This window comes from Columba livia, chromosome 6 (assembly GCF_036013475.1).
Source record: "Columba livia isolate bColLiv1 breed racing homer chromosome 6, bColLiv1.pat.W.v2, whole genome shotgun sequence".
In the NCBI taxonomy this organism is placed as follows: Eukaryota; Metazoa; Chordata; class Aves; order Columbiformes; family Columbidae; genus Columba; species Columba livia.
In genome coordinates this window covers 5,538,369-5,557,816 of record NC_088607.1, presented here as the reverse complement: position 1 = coordinate 5,557,816, position 19,448 = coordinate 5,538,369, and the positions used below count along the sequence as shown (strand labels likewise).

Here is a 19,448-nt window from a genome sequence, read left to right as displayed (position 1 = left end):
TTCCACCTTTCATGTGCTTTGAAGCCGGGCAGATTAGTAACAGAGCACTGGTTAGCAGTCTACCATAAAATCCTCACTTTCTAAGGGCAAGTCCTGTTCCGTCTATTAATACGTGAAAAGGAATGAGAACACTTAAAGGTAAAGGACAACAGGAAAATACATTTAAAATATCCCGAACTTTAACAAATACAAACCAAAACAACCCTCCTTCCCACCCCCAACCCAAACCCATTGAAATAAGGCCACTTACACATCACTTTGATGTGTGTAAACTCTGTCAAACAGAGCTTCTGGAGCCATCCACTTCACTGGAAGCCGTCCCTGTAAGTCGGGAGGGGAAGAGAAGAAAAATTACAATGGCAGCAATTTACAGGACCATTTCAACACCATTTTTTTTTTAAAAACGTTAATCAGTTCTCCAAGGACAGTCTTCTAATGCAAACCAGCACATAACTGACCTTTAAAACTTTCAGGGAAAAAACAGCAAAATGGGCTAAAGTAGGGAGACTGTTAAGAAAAGTGGATATAAACACTGAAGACAAAATTAAATGCATTGAGGGCTCCCAAAAAGTTGTCAAACTGCTTGCTAGGAGAAGCAGATGAAAATTAAGAAGAAATAAGTTGATCAGTAAGCCAATGAATTTTTTCCTGGTCCACCTTTTGCAGTGACCCAAAGTTAACAGTCACAACTGCCTGGTGCTTTGCACACAAAGTCTGCGCAGAGCCCAAGAATCGCACTAAATCTGATATGAAGGTTCCATTCCCTCCAGTGATGATGTACCCACACCTGGTTGCTCTGTCTTTTGGAAGTAGGCAGATATTACCATTAAAATGCCACTAATCACTTAGTGCTTGTTTTCATAGATAAGCCACTTCACATGATGCTTAATAATAATTAATATCTATACAAAATATTAAAGTCTGCAGAACTGAATAAGTTCTGCAAAGTTGCCATCAAAACTCAAGTGTACTTTGTCAGGATCTTAAGAGATGTCCTGAGAAGTAGGTGTAAGCTGTTCAAACTAGGCATCAATAACTATATCTGAAATGTTTTCTCTTCTTGATTGGGTACAGGTCAAACAGCAAAACAGTGATAAAGTGGGGAGTAAAAAAATCGACGTTCTCAACCCCTAGCCCTGCTTTGATACTGTTGCCATAACTTGTACATAACAAGCTGAGTACAGGCAAAAGGCATAAAGTTGTATGTTGCGTTGCCACACATAAATAGGATTTTTATTATGGTTATTGCTAGCATTGTTTATACAGTGTTTTTCAAGATCTTAGGCTTGGTACAAAATGACCTGGAATCAACAGGAATATTTGCACTTACTTCAAGTGACTGGAGGCAGGGAAACACAAAAAACGATTTTTGTATTTTAGCATTTCTAATGAATCATACAATACATAGCCTTTTTGGTTATCTTTTAAAATAATTGTCACTATAAGAGGGGACAGAAATGCTTATGTCCTTGATCCCTGTTTTCTGTCTGCAATGAAAAGTGAGGCTGATGTACAAGACGCCCATTAAGTTTATAAGCACAGTTTTGAAGTGAATTTTTGAAAGAAACACTTGTTTTCCAGAGATAAGAAAACCATCCACTTACATTAGTAGTCTTTTTGTAATAATCTATATTGTTGATGTCTCTAGCTAAACCAAAGTCTGCTATTTTCATGACGTTATTTTCAGTTACCAAAACATTTCTTGCAGCCAAATCTCGATGGATGCACTGGAAAGAAAAGAAAAAAAGGCCCACTGAAATAAACTACTGTAAAAGTGAAATTACTTCTACACCATTAACTAAGTCTCCTTTACAGATTTTAACCTAAATCACAAGATGGGAAAGCCACACATTTACTACAATCCTGAAAAATATGACTGTGTTAACTACTGCAACCCATCACCTCAGCTGCCGTTTACAAGTTCAACAAGCGCCCCAGAAGCGTCTTAGAAAAGCCTGGCTTATTTAAGACTTTTGTTTTGCTAAAGCTGAAAACTTGGGTGGTGACCCGAACTGCGCAAAGCCGTCTGTGATTCACTCTCTGTTACACGTGCCCAGGTACAGGTACTGCGGCACGTCCATTGCAAATACTGCTAATGAGCATTTTATTACATTGCTTCTCTCAAATTATCTCGTCTCATCAGAACTAAAACCTGACAGTCTGGATCAGTGCAACTGTTTTTAATATAAAAGATCTTAATATGAGATATAGCCACAGTATATAATTTTGAACTAGATGTCTAGGGTGTGTGTACTTACTTCAACCATGAGACTGTAACAATTTAATTAAAACAAAACAATCAAGGCTGGGCTGTTTGCCTTTGAAACAGCTTTGATACTTAATGTGCTTTCTCCTCAGAGTTTTTTTCCTTAAGGTCAGCGTTATTCTGAATACTTGCAGCTGATTCTTGACACTGAAAGGATGTTGTCACTGCTCTGGATATTATTCCTGTGCTTAAGCAGCCTTATTAGTGTTGATACAAGGTGGCAGCAGGGGCATGGTAAGAAACATTGCATTTGGAGCATTTGGAGTCTTCCCAGGATAGTCTATTTCTTTTCAAGTTAAATATCACTTTTAATTTAATTTTTTATTTTTTTTATTTTTTCCCTTCCTCAATTTTGGATTATTATGTTGTCCTCTTTATTTCAGCATGTGCATAGACATGCTGGACTGGACCACTACAAAAAAACTGTACAACAGTCAAGTTCTTTCTTGCATTATAACTTGCCCAGCAATTTCTGAGACCTCTTATCCTGCATGGGTAAAATGAGCCTACAAAGCTTCTGCTCCTCACTGGTTTAGCCATGGGGAAATGCCAGTAAAACCTGCTCCAGCAATGCCTTGTGTGCACAGGACCAGGTAACAGTCCGTGCTTTCAGCATCAAATCAGTCTTCTAACTCAACACCAGCAATGCTATGGTAGCAGAAACAAGACAAGTCAGCCCTCCTGCTTCCCCGTCCCTGTTCTCAAACAAGAACATCCTCTGAGATACAAGGAACCCAATTCAGTCACCCAAATAGAAGTGCTCTCATCTGAGACAGCCTGTGATATCGAGGGACAACACAGGACCCACAGCTACCCAGCGCCTTTCCAGAGCATCTAGCCTGCAGGTACCACAGAGCACCTCAGATGGTGTAGAACACCTCTGCATGAACACACCAAATGATTCAAACCCTGGTACCTTCTGTTAGTATATTTCTGCTTTCTCACACCCTACTGATTTACAGCTGAGACTCTTCCTGTCTTCAAAATGGTGCCACTATTCATTTCCATCACTGACATGTTTCATAGCCGACCCTCTGGTCTTAACGATTTGCTGCCTCTTTGCAATGATCTGGGCCAGCCCCTGTATCTAGAGCTACCCTGTCATTTTTGTGCAGCACTGGAATGATGGAGAGGACATGTCAACAGAATTTTTAAAAGTATTAATCTAACTTAGAAACAACATCCCATTTTCAACATACAACTGCTTGCCAGGCAAAAAGTTGGCACCCAAAAACCTTCCTTCCTTTTCTTTTTCTTTTTTTGAGGTCTCAGTGAGCCATTTATTGGATTGAAATAACAAGAACACTGGTCTTCTCACAGTTCCTGCATGATGGAAATACCGTGAGAAGACCAGTTCTCTTCTTATTCCCGCTCAACAATGGATCCCTAAGGGGAAAAGCACTAATGAAATACAAACAGAAATGGTGGGATATCTGAAGAACCAGAATGCACAGTTTTACTATGTATCGCCTTTGTTTTCCCCCACCGTTCTCTGCCTTGTGCAATGTCGCACATTCAGCCAAGTTCGGCGCGGCGCTGACCAAGTGTTTTGGCAAATGAACTGGATCAAGGATGGGATGGTCCTGCCATGTGCATCTGTGTGAGCACACACCTTGGCAGTGTCCTACAACAGCACTTCAGAGCTTCACAGGCAGACGCTTGAGAGCAAGATTTGTCAGTCCAAAGACGTATTGTTTTTCCTTTCCCAACAGTTTGATTTTCTTGAGGCACAGCTCTTTGCCAGCCAAACGTTTCATTTATCTTAGGAAGGGATGCCCTAATGTGCTTTACCTAATACAATACTCAAGCTTGCTCCATTAGAAGACTTTGTCTTGATGTTGTGCCTGTCACCCTGTCGCCCTACTGTGCTGAGAATTACTATTTTGAAATAAAAGGAGAAAAGCAAAATTAGACCTCAATTCCTCCGAAATCCAGCTCTGGTTTTGCTTAAAAAATACTTGGAGTGGACATGGCTGGAAATCGGTACAAATCCCAAAAACCTCCCCATAACTTGCAGGAAGCACTTATCATAAAAATCTGGTGCTCTGCTGTAGACATTGGGTACAAACACCATCCGGGGTTTTCATTGATTTCTTGTCCACCAAGCCACAATATGTTCACAGAGTTACTTTTCCAGGGCTATTTAAGGTTTCATAATTATAATTTCATCAAATTACTGGTTTAAAAAAAGTTTGAGGAAAAATTGAAGAAATAAGTGTCTATGGACATGACAGGATAAATAAATTCTTTCAACAAGCTTGCACTCCTGACAAACACCAATTTCAAGTGAAGCACATAATTTATGTGGCTAATTTACTCAATTTATTTTTGCCTCTTCTGTTCACAATTTTTGCCCTGGCATTTTGTGGTCTTCTCAGCTCTGCCTGGTATAATTCTATAAATCCTTTCACTAACAGAGTTAATTTATTTTACATTACTGTGTGAGCTGATTTGGTCGATTTGACTGGAAACAGAAGGTGAGTGGTGCCTGCTGTCTCATGGGGAGTAATGTGACTTGTGTAATCAAGTGACCACCTGTGCTTATGAATTCAAAGTGCATGTATTTACTTTAAACAATCCATTCTGGGCCTCATTTTAGCAATGACATTAAACAGAGATTAAAAACTTTCAGTATATTAATTTTCCCACTGATCTCCAAAAGCACGGATTATGCAATTTGTTTGAGAAAAGTCCTTTTCCCAGCAAATTCTTGAACGCAAACAAGACGTTAACAAAAACTAAACTAAAGAAGTGCTGAACAAATACACACCAGGCGCTTTGTGCAGTATTTGCTGAGTTCTACCTACTTTTTGTGAAGCCAGGTACTCCATCCCTCTTGCCAACTGGTATGTGCACGACACTAAGTCCTTGAACGTCATCTGTTCTTCTGGTACCCTGTTAATATCAAACGAATACTCCATCCCCGGGGGGCGGCGGGCTCGCAGGTACTCACGCAGGTTCCCTTTGGAAGCATATTCTACTATCACGTACAACGGACCTTGGGATAAACCGGGTGAAAACTGGAGTCAGGTCGAAGGGTAACATGTTTTTATGTAAGGAAGCACTTAGCGATCTACAACAAATGAGCTGAATCGATAAATGTTTAACTGTGAAATCAGTAAGCACAAATTGAAAGAAAGGAGATCTGGACTTGGCAAGGTAACTGGCCCAAAGCTCCATGGCAGGATAGTGGCAGAGCTACAATTAGTAGCCGAAAGTGCTTATACCCTGACCCATTGCCTACTCCTTCCAGACCATACCATGTACTGAAAAGCAAGGATTTCCAATAAAAAAATACCATGAGATCTCAAACAAGGTGAAAGAAAGCACTTAAGATTTTTTTTTTTAATTTCCACAATTTTATGCCATTCCGCATCACTTTACGTGACAAAATTAGCTTTTAATAAAAACTCGGTGGTCTTTAGAGAGTTAAAGTGCTCATTTCACATTTGTGGGATACAAGTTCCACTAAAGCAGGGCTGACAATTCAGAACAACAGGCATAGGTAAAGCCTCCGTAAAATGTAATTCTTTCCCTACAGCAAGGGATTAGAGAGTTTTCATATGATATAGTACCCTTTCTCATATTAAAGCTGCAAGTATAATGAGACACAGAAGTAAAAATATTGCTGTTAAGCTGGGGAAATATCTAAAAATCCCATCACAGCATGACCATTTCCTTAAAAAGCCTTGAAAAATTATGATTAATGAGACTTCCGTAGACCTGTTGGAAAGTCCTGAGTTACTTTATTTTCGTTACTCACCATCCTGGGTACAGGCTCCAAGGAGATTGATGATATTTTTATGCTTCCCAATCATCTTCATCATCTCCATCTCTGACACCAGGTCAGATAGATCTTTTTCTGTGGCATCATCTGTACAAGACACAAGTTCAGTTCATATTTTCTAGTGTGCCAGCACAAACTCCACTAAATCGCAGCAGTTGGTGTAAAATACATGCTTCAAAATGCATAATATGGGACTTGTTTTCCAGTGTACACATTACAGAAAGTTGTATGTTATGTCCTAACAAAAAATAGCCTAAATCTCCTCGTTGGACTGACCACCTCTTCAGTGTTACATGTTAAGAGGCAACACAGTAATATCAGACATGAAATTTGCTGTCTTTAGTTATCAAACCTCCATAAACCATGTCTTTCCTGCAAACTAACCTTACAATTAAACTCAAAATAAATAGGCACCAGCCACCTGGACTGAATGGGCTGGGATCCACACATGGACAGCGTCTGACGTGAACTGAACTAAAAGCAGAGAGACCCACACGATGGTAATACATCTCCTGGCTCCTAAATACTCGCTGCCCAAGATAAACAGGCTGTCAAGGGGGCAGATTTACACCCCAAACTGCTGAAGGCTGAGGTCAGCTATGTGCTCTTTGACCCCCCCCTATGATGACAGAGTTCAGATGCCACAAAAGAAACATTTTGTGGATGAGAACTGCCACATCGCCCATCCCATTCCCTGATCAGCCCATTTTCTTACCTTTCAACATCTTCACTGCCACAGTCACCGCTTCTTTGGGCCTGTCTTTGTCAATCCCCACCGCTTCGGCCATGACGACTTGCCCAAAGCAACCTTCTCCCAGGGGTTTACCCAGCGTCAGCCTAAGGGTGCAAACAGGAGATTAACACATGGCATCTGGCGAAGGGATGCAGGCAGTGAAATTCCACGGCTAAATATAAAATGCTTTCAACAACTTGCTGCAGCATGAAGCATTTATCATATGGAATTAATGAGACCCTGGGTGCACATCGGTTTTCATGTGCACCGCAGCGTGTTTTCTTAGGGACAGTACATCGAGCATCTCATATGGGCACATCAGCTGCTAAACCCAGTTTTTAAACTCCTTCTCCTTGCATTAACAGGCTGTACTCGATGGCTAGCAGCAAGACACAGCACAGAGGGGCAGAGCTTTCAAAAAGCATCAGCCTGCAGCTGAAATTCAGGAGCAGCCAGCAACACACAAACTTCTCCTGTCACTGTAACACGGGCGGTTGTCACCTTTTTCACATTGGCTGCAAGGAGAGGAAAGAAAAATTGCTTTGTGTGCATTGTCCTGTGGTTGCTTTCAGGCCGATGATGATTTGTGTGGTAAAGGGAGGCATTAAGAGTAGAGGGATGTTTTAAATACAGGGTGTTTCAAAAATGTGGACCCAATTTAAAATCACTGTATCTCTGCAGCCACAAACTATCAACTATCATCTCAGCGTTGTCCATACAGCAGGTGGAGAGAACACAGAGCATTTATTAAAAGGTTACTAAAACCTGATAGCTCATTAAACCATTTGTAAATTTTTGTGTAATGGTAACATATTGGGGTCCATCTTTGTGAAACACGCCGTATTACTAACTCGTGTGATGTAACAGCACAATTCAGACAGAAAGGAAAATCAAACATCCTCTCAGGCGGCTTAATTTTAACTCAAAATGAATATTCTTACTTCCTGTACATTTGCTTGACGATCTTTCCTGCACCAAAGGAATTAGGCAGGACAGAGACAGCAAATCAGTAGCCACTGTGTTTGTGTGCAGCTGTGGGTAATTAAATTATCACACTCATTTCTCTTTCATGTGGCTGATGGGTGGCCAGACATCACCGCCTTCTTCTGGGAGATAGGAGTGAGGATGAAGGTGAGAGAAGGGGCAAGGATAAGAGGTTGGTGACAAGCATGTGGCAAAGGCTCAGCGTAAAGCCTGGATGAAGACACTGGTGATGCTCAGGCAGCCGGAACAGCTGCCAGCAGCTGCCATGGCCACTGGCTCCTCTGCGGCAGTTCCTGGGGCTGTGTGGGCACACGATGCTCGCTTTCCCTCCCCAGTGATGCTCTCCCTGCCCGGTGGGGACAAAGGCAGAATCTCCATGGGACAAAGCACCTGGCAGATCCCTGACCAGCCGTCCTCTTCCCAGTCTTCCCACCCACAGCCAGATCGCTCTTCTGACATGCCCTGCGTTCCCCCAGCACTTTGATCCCTTAAGGGGCGAGACAGGATGCTTTATTTACCCACAGCTGGGTCCAGCACAGAGGCTGTTTCTTGGCTGCGGGCTCTTTGCTGCCACAAATGTTGTGTGTGAGGGTAAAAAAAGATGCCTCCTGTCTGCAGCACCCAGGCTCTGCTCTGAGAGTGGGAAGCAGGGACTGGGGGAAACCGAAACTCTATTGTAATCACCATATCAACATAAGAAACCTTTTAAAAAGAGCAGTCATTAACTGGGCTATGCAAAAAGCATTTTGTGGAGCATACACCTCGTAGCAAAACCTGCTCAGCTGTAACAGACAGACACAGAGACGTCGATCTCAACTTTAGGAGGGTAAAGAGATAAAAAAATAAAAAGAAACTTCAAAGCCTCTGGGCTAAATCTTTTTTGTTCCAGTGTAAGTGCTTAAGGGCCACATTCATACTCTATAACTCACAGAAATTATAATCTAACTGCAGAGCAGTGCCATTGCAGAAACCAGGGGGGGTGCTGGGCGGGTTTAATACTTCTAATGTTATCCAGTGTAGAGGCGAGATTTCAATAAGCATTTTCTTAACTGAGTTCTTAAAGTCCTGGCTTTCCATGGTCAAAAGCAGGATGCACAGATATGATATACACAGGGACTCGTTCTTAAAAGCATGGACCTCTGTCTTCCCCCCTGAAATACATGGAGAGGTTGTCATACCATCAACAGAAGAGTGTTAGACCAGGACTAAGTTGTTTGAAAACCCAGCTTATCTGCTCAGACACAAGACAGAAGGGAGAGATGGCTCCTCCCAAGGGCAGCCCACAGACTCCTTGTCAAATGCCATCTTTGCCTCGGTGAGAATTCCTCAAGCTTTTTTGCATTGGTTTCTAAAGCAAACGCAGTTTTAAAAGGTGCAAAGACTGAAGGGCAGTATATGCTATGCTGAGGTCATCCTGCATTTTCTCCAGAACTAAAATTGAATTTAGGATCTTGGCAGAGAACAAACATTTGCATTGGAAACTGGTTAATTTATGTGCTATTGCCCTGCTAGGACTAAAAGTAACAAACCCCTCATTGTGTTCCTCCTGCCCCCCAACCTAATAAACCGCCTCTAAATAGCCTCCTTTCATTGCAAATCTGCTCCACCTACATTTGTGCTGAATGCTGGTTTAAAATGTTTAGCACTCTAAAATTTTCCACATTTAGTGTATTCCCCCAGGGCAGGGGCTGACAGAAGCACATATACAGGCCCCCACTGTTGACCAGAATACTGCAGGTGGCAACTACAGCATTTTATGCTACTTTTCAGCTACATCATTAAAATAATTTCCAGAACAGTTGTCAGAAGGTTCGAAATTATAGCTCTTCCATCCAAAAGTTACAACGCTGAACTTTGAAAGAGAACTGTTCGTGACAAAAGGTGCTGTTTTCTCAAAGCCACCTACAGACTTCCCAAAGTTGGTACTAACTTTAATATATATCATAGTTCTACCTGTGTCAATATTATCTTTTACATGTCTTTTTTTATATTAAGAAATACGGTTACAGCTTTAATTAGATTATTCAGCAGCTCATTTTGCATGTTAGTCAACAGGCTTTGAAGAAAATATTATGTAGCCACATGAATTTGCATATATCAAATACCTAATACTTTTAAGCCCCAGAAGTTGTGTATGTATGTACACAATATCATTAAAAAATCAACACAAAATCCTACCCAGAATATCCTGACAGAAAGAAGAGACTGTCTAATACCATATTCTAGATTTTATCTTTCTCTCACATTATATTTTAATACATATTTTATAAATATTAAACAATTAAGTTTAATATTTCAACTAAGAATCATGGCTTAATGTACAAAGGTATTCCACGGGGAAATCTCGACTGCCCTTCAACCAGGGTATGTGGACATCTTGTCCCATCTAAATAATAGGTATTTTGAAATAACATTTCAGATTCAGTCTTTTCATAACAGAGGAGTTACATTTCAGCAGTGTATCTGAAAACCTACCAGAAATCTGAAAATAAAAATCAGAATGATGCAGGCAGAAGAAATTCACTTTCTATTCAAAAGAAGACTGAATTTAGATAATTAATTAGATTTTGATCTTCAGAGGAGGTTCAGCTGAGATTTTCTTTTAACTAAAGAAACCCTGGGAGACATCGGGAAAGATGTTTCCTCTCATGCTGTGTCATGTTTTTCAAATGTGTAGGCAGCGTTAAGAGAAACAGGCTACATACTTATCTCTTGGAAACTCCCATTTGGGGTCTTCTGGCAGTTCATATTCTGAGACTCCTGCCAGCATCGGGGCATCGGCAGCGGAGGAGAGACGAGTCGTTATCCTCACCAGCGGCGTGTTGGAGTTCATGGAGGAGCTCGAGTCCGCTGACACCTGTGGTTGCAATGCAAGATGCAAAAAAAGAAAAAGACAGAGATGTAATCTTGACCCAATATCTGAAAAGCAGCAGCACCTGTTAACCAAGCCAGCTCAGAACAGTGGTTTTAGGAAAAAGTGGCTGAATCTTCTTTCTAGTGGACTATTCTCATATATTTACCTTCCCTTGTAAGCACAGTACAGACTCTAACTGCTGCCAAGGCTTTAAGTCGGGCCCATAGTTTGAAAATCCTATAAGTTTTAAATACATATAACTCAGAATGTAAATTCAATAAACTTTTCCCTCTCTTTGTTTACCCTCGGATGCCCAAGTGGGTGGAACATACCATGAGCAGAGGTGACCAAGAAGCTCTCTTCTTTCACTCACTTGTAGTTGTCTGTATCACCACGTCTTTTCCCAAATCAGTACATAATCTAATTTTTTTTTGTATTACCATTAAATTGAAATTTTTGATTTTTAATTGAAAAATGATATTTTTGCAAAGGCTCCTGTATTTTTCATCAGTGCTGATTATTATGATCACATGCATATTACTGTGTAGGAAACACTGGATTCTCTCACATATTTTCTAAGCAATGAGTATTGAAAGCATCAATAATTGGGGGATCCTTAAGTCTTCTGTTAGCTAAATTCTTAATTAAAGATTCTTCAAGGTATGGAGAAAAAATTCATAAAAATAATTTATAATGTCTGATGCTTTGAAATGTAATTCACTTTAGAGTATGATTTCTCACTGGCCTCAACAATACATTTTCCTTATAGTATCAAAGGTACTCAATGGTAACTGCTTCAAAAAAGGAGGCAGCCATTACCATCCACGTTAAAAACCTTGTTTCGGTGTGAAGAGTGCATCTTCCACAAGCTGCTTTCCTCAAACCTGCAGTCTGCTGACCTCAGAGTTTCAAGTGAATACAGATAAAAACAATCAAATGTTTGTTATGGCCTCTCTGTCCTCTCCTTTACGCGACAATCCTCCTTCTCTCTTCAGGCCATGACACTTTTGGCCAAGCCCAGATCTGGTGGCCAAGGCGGGATGAAGGTTGTTTTGTGATGCCATCACTGGTACCCGTCCTCAGGTCAGGCAGCAGGAGATGCTTCTCGGACAGTGTGGTTGGGACCCTGCCCAAGCTGGAAGCCTACAGCATCGGAATGTCTACCACTCCTGACCTTCATCCTCATCACCTGGAGTCAACTTTTGACACCAGGTTTGCTTATGTAAAGTGTCACCAGGCTACAATTTTATTCCAGAGGTCTTACAACTAGATTAAAAAAAAAAAAGGCAATTATAAACAAACAGATCCTAATAGCATTAGAGTGCAAATCAGAGACATGCAGGGATATGGGCACAAAAATCCTCTTGTCTCGATGACACCTGAGAAGCGCAACTCAGTGCTCCCTCATTACAAATCCAATTAGCAGTTACAGTGTCTCAGCCCACGTAATTACTTGAGTTCCTCAGAACAGGGCTGAAAGGCTTTTGCAACCATGTCAGGCTCTTACACAATGTATTTTGACAAGACAAGGCTAAGGCTCTCAAAATAATTCCTCATCATGACTCTGACAACCTGTTTTGTTCTAGAGGTCTCTTTGCAGGTCAACATACTCAAACCCATCTCATCAAATGGGGTGGGCTTCTTGACACATTTTTTCTAAGACCAGAGATTAAGACTGGAAAGAAGTTGTATAAGGAATAAATTGTTAAGGACTGCTATCTAAAAAATAACCTTGGTAATCAGTTTTGCAGCTGACTGACAGATCTATCTTGATATCAGAAGCTCCAGCTTCAGCATGCGAGGTGTGGTATCTGTGAAATGAGAGTACAACTGAACAAATAAGGCTACCATTCAAATCAGACGGACGGCTTTTCCCCTGTCCATCCAACCATCCTTAATGTTAATATTTACCTTCAGCAAATATAAGTACCTGGCACATTCCTCTAGGCTAATAAATATGATGACCACTTGGGATACAAACAGAAAACTGCTATTAAGCCAGACTACGTAGCTCAAACTAAATCAATAAGTGAATAGTGAAGGGCGTCTTTCGAGAGATGCTGCTTTGCCCAGCCCAGAGGGGAACACACCTGCTGGGGCTCACCCAGAGCTACATGGTGGGTCAGCATCAGAACCTGGACTTTTACTTATTTTTCACTCATTTTCATTATTTCACTACAGTTTGAAAATTATGGTTCATGAAATGAACTAGCTCAGCACTAAGAAACGTGCAAATCTCCACAAAAAAATGTGGCAACTCCTCTGTGCCCTACATCTTCCCCTGAATTTCTCTTATTTATTATTTATTATTTATTATTTATCTTATTTCTCTTATTTTCATTTTTAAATTTCTCTCACTGCTCACAAACTATTAACACTCTACTATCACTTCCTTCATGTTTCCAAAATCAACCCACCAGCCATCCTACCAAGATATTTTTTCAAGTCCCGATTTATTTATTAACATTGCCGTTGCTTTCTCACCTTTCTTTGTCATTATAGACATTGTTTTCATGGGACATGAAGCTGCAAAATGTTCTGGGATCTTTTTTTATTTTCAAGAATGCAATATTTGTATTAGACACTGTTCAGTGTTTCATCTTTTCACTGGCTCTTACACTCACAATTCAGCAGTCTTAACATGGTTAAAACCTATAAATGTAAACTTGCAATAAACTGAAATACTCTGGTGATGCATTTCAAACATAGTTAAACAAGTTAAATAGTAATAATGTATAGGAAAAAAACAAGTGAAAGACTCTGCCAGTTTCCCTTTTAACACAATTGCCCATGTTTACTTCACACGATAACTGGATGATTGGCCGGAGATGCTGTAGGTAACTGAAGTGCATTAACGTGGATAGGACTGATGACAAATCCAGAGGAACTACTCGGTGTCTGGGAGAAGGAAAACGGACTGCACTTCCCAGGAATATTCATCTGATTAGCTGGAGCAGCACAAGGAGTTACAGGAGCTCAAAGGGCTATAAAAATCTGCTCCAGAAAAGATGAAACCAACCCAAGTTGGCGTATGGTTGGAGGAGATTTTGTTTCAAAACGGCCTTTCCCCTTTTCTGCAATAGTAAAAATTTAACCCTTGAACTCATCCTTTTTTTCATGGGCTTTGAGTGCACTATAGAACAACGAGGAAAACCCTACTTACTCCAAGGTCTGTAGATGTGGTCAACGTTAATCTACATGTATACATTTAAGTAGCAGCATATAGGAAAGCATTTTTTCCACCTTGCTACTTTCCCTTTTTCACCTGCAGCACTGGTTCCCAACCCCTTACCATGCAGGTCCAAGAACCAGTGACACTCCTGCCATGAACCCCACATTTTGGCATGTGGAGTTGCTTTAAAGTATGTGGTTGTTCTTTTTGCTTTCAGTTACACAAAGATTCAAGGTACACAGGACACAGGCATGACAGAGGCCATCCTGAGTATTTGCAGCAAGCTTGGAATGGCCAATATACAGACTCCAGGGCCACTTTTGGGTCTACGAGGTGCCGAGAAGCAGCAGCTGGACATGCAGTCAAAATCCACAAACTTCTTGGATAACCACCCAGCTCACCAACATGGGAAAAAGGAACAACGGAAGAGCCAGGGCAGAGAAGCAAGGAAGGGCACCTGATGTAGGTGAAGTAGACATCTTCTACTCATTGTGTTGGTGACCCTTGTTTTAAGCAATGATGGTACACTAGGGAGGCATTTTGAGTGTTTAATTAAAGTGAGGAAGGCAGAAGTCAATTTGAAAGAACTATTGTGGCATATAGTAACCTCAATAGGAAGGTAGAACCCCACCAGAAATATTCTTTGTGCTTCCTTTCTGTTTTTAGGTGGCCAGAACCAAGGAAAGTACTGGCCTTAGGCAGATCTTTAGCTCCATATCTGGACTTCAGAAGGCAAAAAGCCCACTGTGCCCAAGCCTCACGCACCAGTGCATTATTATAACCCCATTTTAACAATACATTTTTCCTTTGGCCAACACACTGTATTCAATCAGCTCTGAGATAATGCTTTACAAGCATTTCTAAGCAGTGGAGCGTTTAAAACAAACATATATTTGCTGAAATCTTTAAATGCCATGTGGCAAAATCAGCTGCAGAGCAGTGCGTAATTGTCTGTAATTGATTATGAAGGGTGTTTTCCTCCACTGATGATTTATACCATATCCCGAAGCCTAGATCTGTCAGTTCTGGCACTCATGCTGTGAGATTTTAGCAGCCATGCAGTGATTTCATATAATTGTCAGTCTTTTTGAAGGCTCTGCTATAAAAGTTAATTTGAAGTCACATGCATATATGTATATAAATATAATGAGTAAGTAATGCTATTAGCTGTTGATAGAAATGGTCTATCTCAGTGACCGGATCTAAGAAAATATAAGGTTAAATACATGAAAGAAGGTTAAATACATGAAAGAAGGTTAAATACATGAAACTGAGGATTCCTGATCTAAGTACTGGTGTTTAAAACACAAGCACACAAGCACAACCCCTTCAAGGAAAGGGCTCCTTTTGAAACACACAACAAATTAGCAAAGTACTACTAGGCAAGTCAATGGTTTCCATATCAAAGGATAACACAAGAAACTAAAATATGTGTTAAGGTAAATGCCTTGCAACACATCCTACTGCAAGCTGTGTATTAATTTTTGTATTTCAGAGTCTATTCCTAAAAAAGAATGATATTTTTACAGCTCCATACTATGTGAAATACTATATTACTTCACTTGTTCCATATTACTTTCCTTTTTTTCAGGTTCCAGCTGCCATAATAATTTTGAATTAGGCTATTTTGCTCAGTGAGCTTAAGTGTGACTTTAAACCAATCACCCTTTGCTCATCACAAATGTCGTCACTATATCTTTGCAAAGGATTAGAATCAACAACCACAGTAGATACAAGCTAATGGGAATGTATTTAGAATACTTAGCATAAGAAATTTTTCCTCCCCTATTTAAGACACATATATACACCCAAGTTGAGAGCGTCCAAATTTGACAGATTAACTGTGACAGCACTAATGAAATGCTCTAGTGGTGACAAACACTTGTACTTGACTTTGACCGGGCAAGGCACAAGAGATGGGACCTTCTATAACTGCTAGAGCAGCACTGTCTTTTTGTCTGTTTTAATTATAATTCATATGTTAAAAGGAAACTAAAAAAAAAAAAAAGTTCTACAAAATAAATGTATATCCTACTGAAGGCTGCTCTTTACCTTTTGGCTCAGTGAACTTGTCATCAAAAGCTTTTACTGCAAATCAGCTTGTGATGTTCAGACCTTTTTCCCTCTCCCTTGTGAGCTGGTACTGCTATAAAGAACATGGTTAATGACAACAAAGCGCTGCAGCTCTCTGCTTTTCTATGAAGGAGAGAAAGTGCTTGCTGGATTTCCCTGTAAGCAGTTTCCATTTCGAAAACCAAGTACCAGATCCTAGTGAGGCTGAGGGCTGTAGGGGGAGGGAACTGATAATTCCCGACTTCATCATGACCCTTCCTATGAATGTGAAAAGAACCGCATCTTGGCAGAAAAAAAAATAAATGCCTGCATGTGGGGAATGATAAAATCCTGTGGTAGCTCAGACTAAACAGCGTACGAGAAGCTGGGGCTGCAAACTAAACCAGATGTTACTCAGCAAGACTCTGATCCCACTTAGACAAGATGGCATCACAGTCATGAGAATGCCTCTTCATGATCCAGGATTATTTTCATATCCACGTCCTTTGGGAGCTTGACCCAGCAGCAGAGAGCTTTGAAAACACTATCAAAAATTCCCCAATCTATGGCCTCATTTCTCTGGAATTCCAGCAAATTCCATCACCCAGCCCCAGACTGCTGCCCAGTTCTACCTGCCAAGAGCATCTCCCCTGCTTGCTCTCACCCATTCTCTCCACAATTCCACCTCTTTCTCTATTCCTCCCCCACAAGGCAAGAGAGAACATTCTGTGATCAATAAACAAATAGAGCTTTAGAGACAAAACTCCACCAGGCTTTAAATACAACCCTCTGAAACACAAATAAAATGAAAGAAAAACTAATAGCTCGGTGGTAGAACAAACCAAACCAAGTTGAACAACACAGAAACACACACATCAAATAAAACACCTCCTGAATTAATTTTTTAATTCTCAATTTGTGCCAACAACTCTGAAATTCAAGAGCAGCTTTCAAAGATGCGGAAACTAAACAACTGCTGTGGCCTTAGAGACCAAGGAGATGCTAACTGAAAAATGAAGGGGTCTTCACTGCTGATGAGCGAGTCTTCTGGGACGGCTCATCCCATCCTGCCTTTGCGAGCTAATATAATCAATTAGTGAAATGACCAGTGAAATCATAAAAACAGAAATACAGATTTCTTTTAATGCTTACAATAGTTGTATTTTACTCTATGAAGATACAAATGCAGAGAGCCCTTCAATGAAAAACTCCTGTTAACAAAAAAGTACTCAGGAGTATTGAGAGTAGTGGAATTCTTGTTTAGGGGTTGAAATAGGATTCACACTTTCAAATATATACTTTTTTTAAAAAAAAATCCCACTTTTAAAAGCAAAATGCTGGGGTTTTTTCTAAGAAAAATCTAGAAAACCAAAATAAACTGACAAAACCCTATCTGACAAGCATGTTGCAAGACAGAGATTATTTTCCTCTGTGAAAACAATAGGCTTTGGAGAAGGTCCATATTGCATCATTTAGTGACAAAAATCTAAACTGAGGGCAGCGGTTGACACTGCTGTCACACGCAATGAAATAACACTATTGCCCCAAGGAACCATTTCCAACTGACACAACTGAGCTCACACCAAACCCTGGGTATTTTTTATGCTGTCAACTTATCTCTGAGTCATTATTATACTTTTATATTCAGGCTGAAATCTAATAGATGTATTTATTTTCTCTAAGCAGCTAATACATATCTCTCTGGTTAACCATCCATTTGAAAAGCCTTCTTTGTCCAGAAAGCTATGCAGATTTTTAGTTGTAGAGATGTGTGAATTGAGCTGGGGGCTTCTCATCACTCTGATATACTCAGAGGTGAAAGTCCCTCTCCTCCCCAGTGATTTTCAAGTAAATGAGTAAAATAATAAAATTACAAAAAAACAAACAAACAAAAATTGGCAAAGAAAGACAAACCAAGTAACAATTAACATTGTTGCTCATAAAACAAAACAAGTCTTTTTCAGATTGGACAAAGTTTATGTTCACCATCTCAAGATATTGTAAAATACTGCATTTTAGAGGAAGATGGCTAAAGCATTAGCATTCTCTAGTATTTTTAACCAAGGAGATTCAGAAGCTGTGGGGGAAAAAAAAGGGCTCTGAAAAAAATAATACCGGTCAAAATCCCAAGACCAACCTCCATCCTGACTCTGTGTGATTGCACATCTAAATTTCAAACACTTACCCACACTGAAGAACTATTTTGAAGGTATGAGCATTAGCCTGACAGTGACAAAATTCTGGACAGGCTGTAAGAACAGTCTGCAGAAATTCTGCACAACCTAATCATGGACCCAAATTAAACCCTCAGATCCAAACACCCTGACCTGAGCCCTCGGTCCAACCCCTGCAGATGGGCCCTATTTTGAACAATGAGGGGAACCAAAGCCTCAGATGCCCCTGCACCTCACAGGCCTGAACCCTGGGGGTGGGTTTGGTGGGTTCAGGGGTCTATACTGAAGACCTACTGCAAGAAAAAAAAATCAACAAACCATATTAAACTCCAGCTTCAAAACAATCAAGTCTTTCAGGAGAGGACAGTATGTGGGAAGTGAGGTTGTTTTGGCAAGTGACAGCCTGTGGCAAAGCCAAAGGTCTGTTACTTGTTCAACTGGTTTGGTGCTCGTGGTTTTTGCCCTCTCCAGAAACACTCATTGCCAGCCACAAGAAACTGTAAAATATATTTTATGCAATGCCGTTGTGTACATTTTAAATCTCTCATTTGCTTTTGTACCTCACTCAAACACATCAGCATCTTAAGCTAAGAGCTGATATAGTATCTCTCCTGTTTTTACTTTATTACAGTCTTTTTGCTATTTTGAGGTGGTTTCTGGATGTTTGACTATGAAATTCCCTCCCCTCAGTCTTCAAAATTCCTCCTGAAAAATACCTCTCTGTATCTGGTACCTAGTTACTGCAATAATAGTCACCTTAGAAACATTATAAATACACAATTAAAGAAAATTCTGTTCCAAAATCCATTAAGCCAGTAAAATTTTTTCCATTGACTTCAATGAGCTGTGGGATCAGGCCCTAAAATACCACAAATACATTTTTTCCATCTATAGACAGAACGTATTTCATTTTTTACATTTCTCCCCTAACATCCCTGCCCTGAGAAACACTTTGTTGTGTTAAGTTGTACTTTTCTCCCCAGGCCAGTCTCAGATTAAATCCCACCCCTACTGCCATTGGGTATAAGGCTTATTTATTCCCCTTTTCCAAAGCTTTCATTAGAGGGATGTGCTGGCTTAGTTGTTTGGTAAAAGGTTTTTTAAACTCTTTATCTACTTTCTGTTACCTGTCTGCGCAGAGGGATTCGCTTTGTCAGCTTATGGACAGCGGGCTGGCTGCTGAAATCTGGCTTCTTGGTGGTGTTCTTCATGCGGCACAGGACGACCGTCAGCACCATGCAGGCGATTAAGAAGACCCCTATGCAGTAAATTACTATTTCCAGGTAGTCTGGAGATGTCGGATATTCTTTTTCTTTTTCAGGAGCTGGATTGGAAGTTTTGAGGAGGGAACAATCACACCATAGAGTTAGCACACGGGGCAAGAAGAGCTCAGTACAGTGCGTGGAAAAACATGAAATGGTAAAAT

The 19,448-nt window shown here is 40.4% G+C and overlaps 1 protein-coding gene across 20 annotated transcripts in view; it reads right to left on the bottom strand.

Moving 5' to 3' along the window:
• Positions 1-19,448, bottom strand: part of FGFR2 (fibroblast growth factor receptor 2) — an 85,905-nt gene that overhangs the window by 8,111 nt on the left and 58,346 nt on the right. For 12 of the 20 annotated variants that reach the window (XM_065066854.1, XM_065066851.1, XM_065066853.1 and 9 more), the window contains 7 exons: positions 19,144-19,346; positions 10,476-10,627; positions 6,769-6,890; positions 6,030-6,140; positions 5,074-5,264; positions 1,605-1,727; positions 251-321 (listed from right to left, as the gene is read on the bottom strand). In XM_065066854.1, coding sequence (XP_064922926.1) covers positions 251-321; positions 1,605-1,727; positions 5,074-5,264; positions 6,030-6,140; positions 6,769-6,890; positions 10,476-10,627; positions 19,144-19,346 — 973 coding nt within the window. The remainder of the gene's footprint in view (positions 1-250; positions 322-1,604; positions 1,728-5,073; positions 5,265-6,029; positions 6,141-6,768; positions 6,891-10,475; positions 10,628-19,143; positions 19,347-19,448) is intronic. The other 8 variants (XM_065066855.1, XM_013368097.3, XM_013368096.3 and 5 more) reach the window with 1 other exon arrangement.